The sequence below is a fragment of the Propithecus coquereli genome, unplaced genomic scaffold (assembly GCF_000956105.1).
Source record: "Propithecus coquereli isolate 6110/MARCELLA unplaced genomic scaffold, Pcoq_1.0 Scaffold3, whole genome shotgun sequence".
Lineage (NCBI taxonomy): Eukaryota > Metazoa > Chordata > Mammalia > Primates > Indriidae > Propithecus > Propithecus coquereli.
The window spans coordinates 10,838,598-10,840,936 of NW_012148618.1; the positions used below are offsets into that span (position 1 = coordinate 10,838,598).

The following is a 2,339-nucleotide window of genomic DNA, read 5'->3' on the forward strand; positions in this document are numbered from 1 at the left end:
TTTATATAGAATATGAGACATATAATTCTTAAGCAACATTACCTGGTTTCATTGATAATGTAAAGAATAAATGTGAACAATATTTTTAGTATATTATTCTAAAACTGGACATAAATTTAACTTCTTCTATTTATTAAACAGTCACTTGGCTTAAGGTACTTTGTACTTACTTTAAGTACTTTGGACATCATGGAAGATGTAACAATGAATTGCAAGATGGGACATCTGTTCTATAAAAGGTCACACAATTTTAAGAAAAAGAAGGTGGGTGTATATATAACAGTATCAAGGCAGTGGGTATAAAATGATCATATCATGTCCAATGGGCTTGGACATTCACAGGAGAAATGAAACTTTTAACAGAGGGAAGCAGAAAAGGTTACATTCAGAGAGGATGGGTTGGAATTCAACTACCACTGACAGGGTACCTGAATATTCCTGGGAAGAAAGGGCCTGAGTAACAGCAGAGGCTAGGAAAGCACTGGAATTCCTAAGACCAGACTAGCTATTTTCTGAGTAACATTTACGTAACTAATCAGAGATTAGGAAGAGAACTTCAGGTCACACCATGGAGACCTTGAACAGCAAGTGAAAGAATTCAGATTTCATTTAATAGGCAGTGCAGAGCCATAGAAGTTTTCTGAGCTGACAAGTGTGGTTATCAAAGATGTACTTTAAGGAAATTAGTTTAGTGGTGGTCAACAATGATGGGAGGAGAGGAAAAACTAGAGTCAGGGCAACTGAAAGAGGGTTATGGCACTGGTCCAGTTGAAGTAGCAGGAAGAGAAAGGAAGGAGTGAGAGACACCGCAGGAGTAGAGCAAACGATACTTGAAGATTGGAAGTGGGAAACAAGAGAGAGGGCTGATCAATGATGACTCAGATTTGGGGACTGAGAGATTGCAAAAACAGAAGTCAAAAGGAAAGTCTGAGTTAGTTCAGAATTAATAGATTATAGATTTAACAAGGAATTGATTAATATAGATTTAATAGTTAATATATTTCAGAGTAATCTATATTAGAGGTAAAAGTTGAAGCTATTTAAATAGATTCACCAATTGTGATATATATTTCTAACACAAATAATTGAACATTTGTTTATGTCAAAAACTTCCCATAGTATTATATATTTTGTATCCTTCCCATAGTATTTGTATCCTATAAGACACAACACTGGATATGACAAAATACCCGAGAATATAGGAGTGGGCTGGGGTAGGAAGTTTGCACATATTTAGTTGAAACTAATATAACCACAATGAGCTATGGCATTTTACATTCCAAATTCATTCCCTGGAAATTTTCATCATTGAAGTTTAGAGGTTGAAACACTAAGCAAATCTACTCAAATTATTTATCTCCATTTAAACTGATTTCTCTTTTCCTCTGAAATCAACATTGTTTTCTAGATGACAGAAATCAACATTGTTTTCTAGATGAAAGAATTAATTGCCATGAAGAATAATGTATTTCATAAGAGTATAAATCTCAACCTTGATTTCCTAAGAGCATTGATACATATGTTCTTATGTTTGCATGTTCTTATTGACACCATCTCTGACTTACAAATATACCTTCTTATGCTACTCTACGTTAAACCATACTATCTCTATATTGAGATGCTTCTAAGAGTTATTCATCAAAACATGTTCTCCAAGCCTCACCTGTTTTTGGTTTCTCTGGAGGGCTGAGTTTCAGATGTTGGTCTTCTGATGAAAAGCTCACATTGATATCATACAGTGGATCATCCAAGAAAGAGGGCCTTTTCAGTCTCCCAATGCCAAGAGTTTTCGACATAAAATAGTCTTTCGTGTCACTAACAACCTCATCTTTGGAAAATTGGAAGCATTTCATATTCCCTGCTTCAATGACAAGAGCTTCTGACATGTAATGCCCCATCAAGGCTTTAGTGAGATAGTAGCCTTTAGAAGCTTCACATTCTGCATTGTCAAGCACATGAGCATCTTTCATCTCAGTTTTCTGGACCTCTGTTTCTGATCCACTTAGTGACTCAGAGGTGGTGGATCTGGAAAGCTGGTGGAATGCAGGTGTTATATCCTCAATGTCTTTGGTTCCTTTTTCTGAAGAAAGTCTAATGATGGATTTATGTTTGAATGTGCATTCATCCAGAAGACACTTTAACTGTTCCTCGGAGAGAAGTGATGTGGAATCTAACTGATGAAACAAACCAAAAGTTACATAGTCAATTGGTTGAGTAAACACATTTACTTTTGGTACGCTTCCAGTAATACAATATAAATGCAAGTGCCATGAAACCCCTTACACAACACATGCAAACAGGAAAATAATTCATTTTAAAGTATCCAAAAGTGAAGACAC

General features: G+C 35.6%; 1 protein-coding gene across 1 annotated transcript in view; it reads right to left on the reverse strand.

Annotated features, from left to right (window-relative positions):
* Positions 1-2,339, reverse strand: part of FSIP1 (fibrous sheath interacting protein 1) — a 205,940-nt gene that overhangs the window by 21,303 nt on the left and 182,298 nt on the right. Inside the window, exon 11 of the mRNA XM_012649532.1 lies at positions 1,664-2,174. Within this exon, the coding sequence (XP_012504986.1) occupies positions 1,664-2,174 (511 nt within the window). The remainder of the gene's footprint in view (positions 1-1,663; positions 2,175-2,339) is intronic.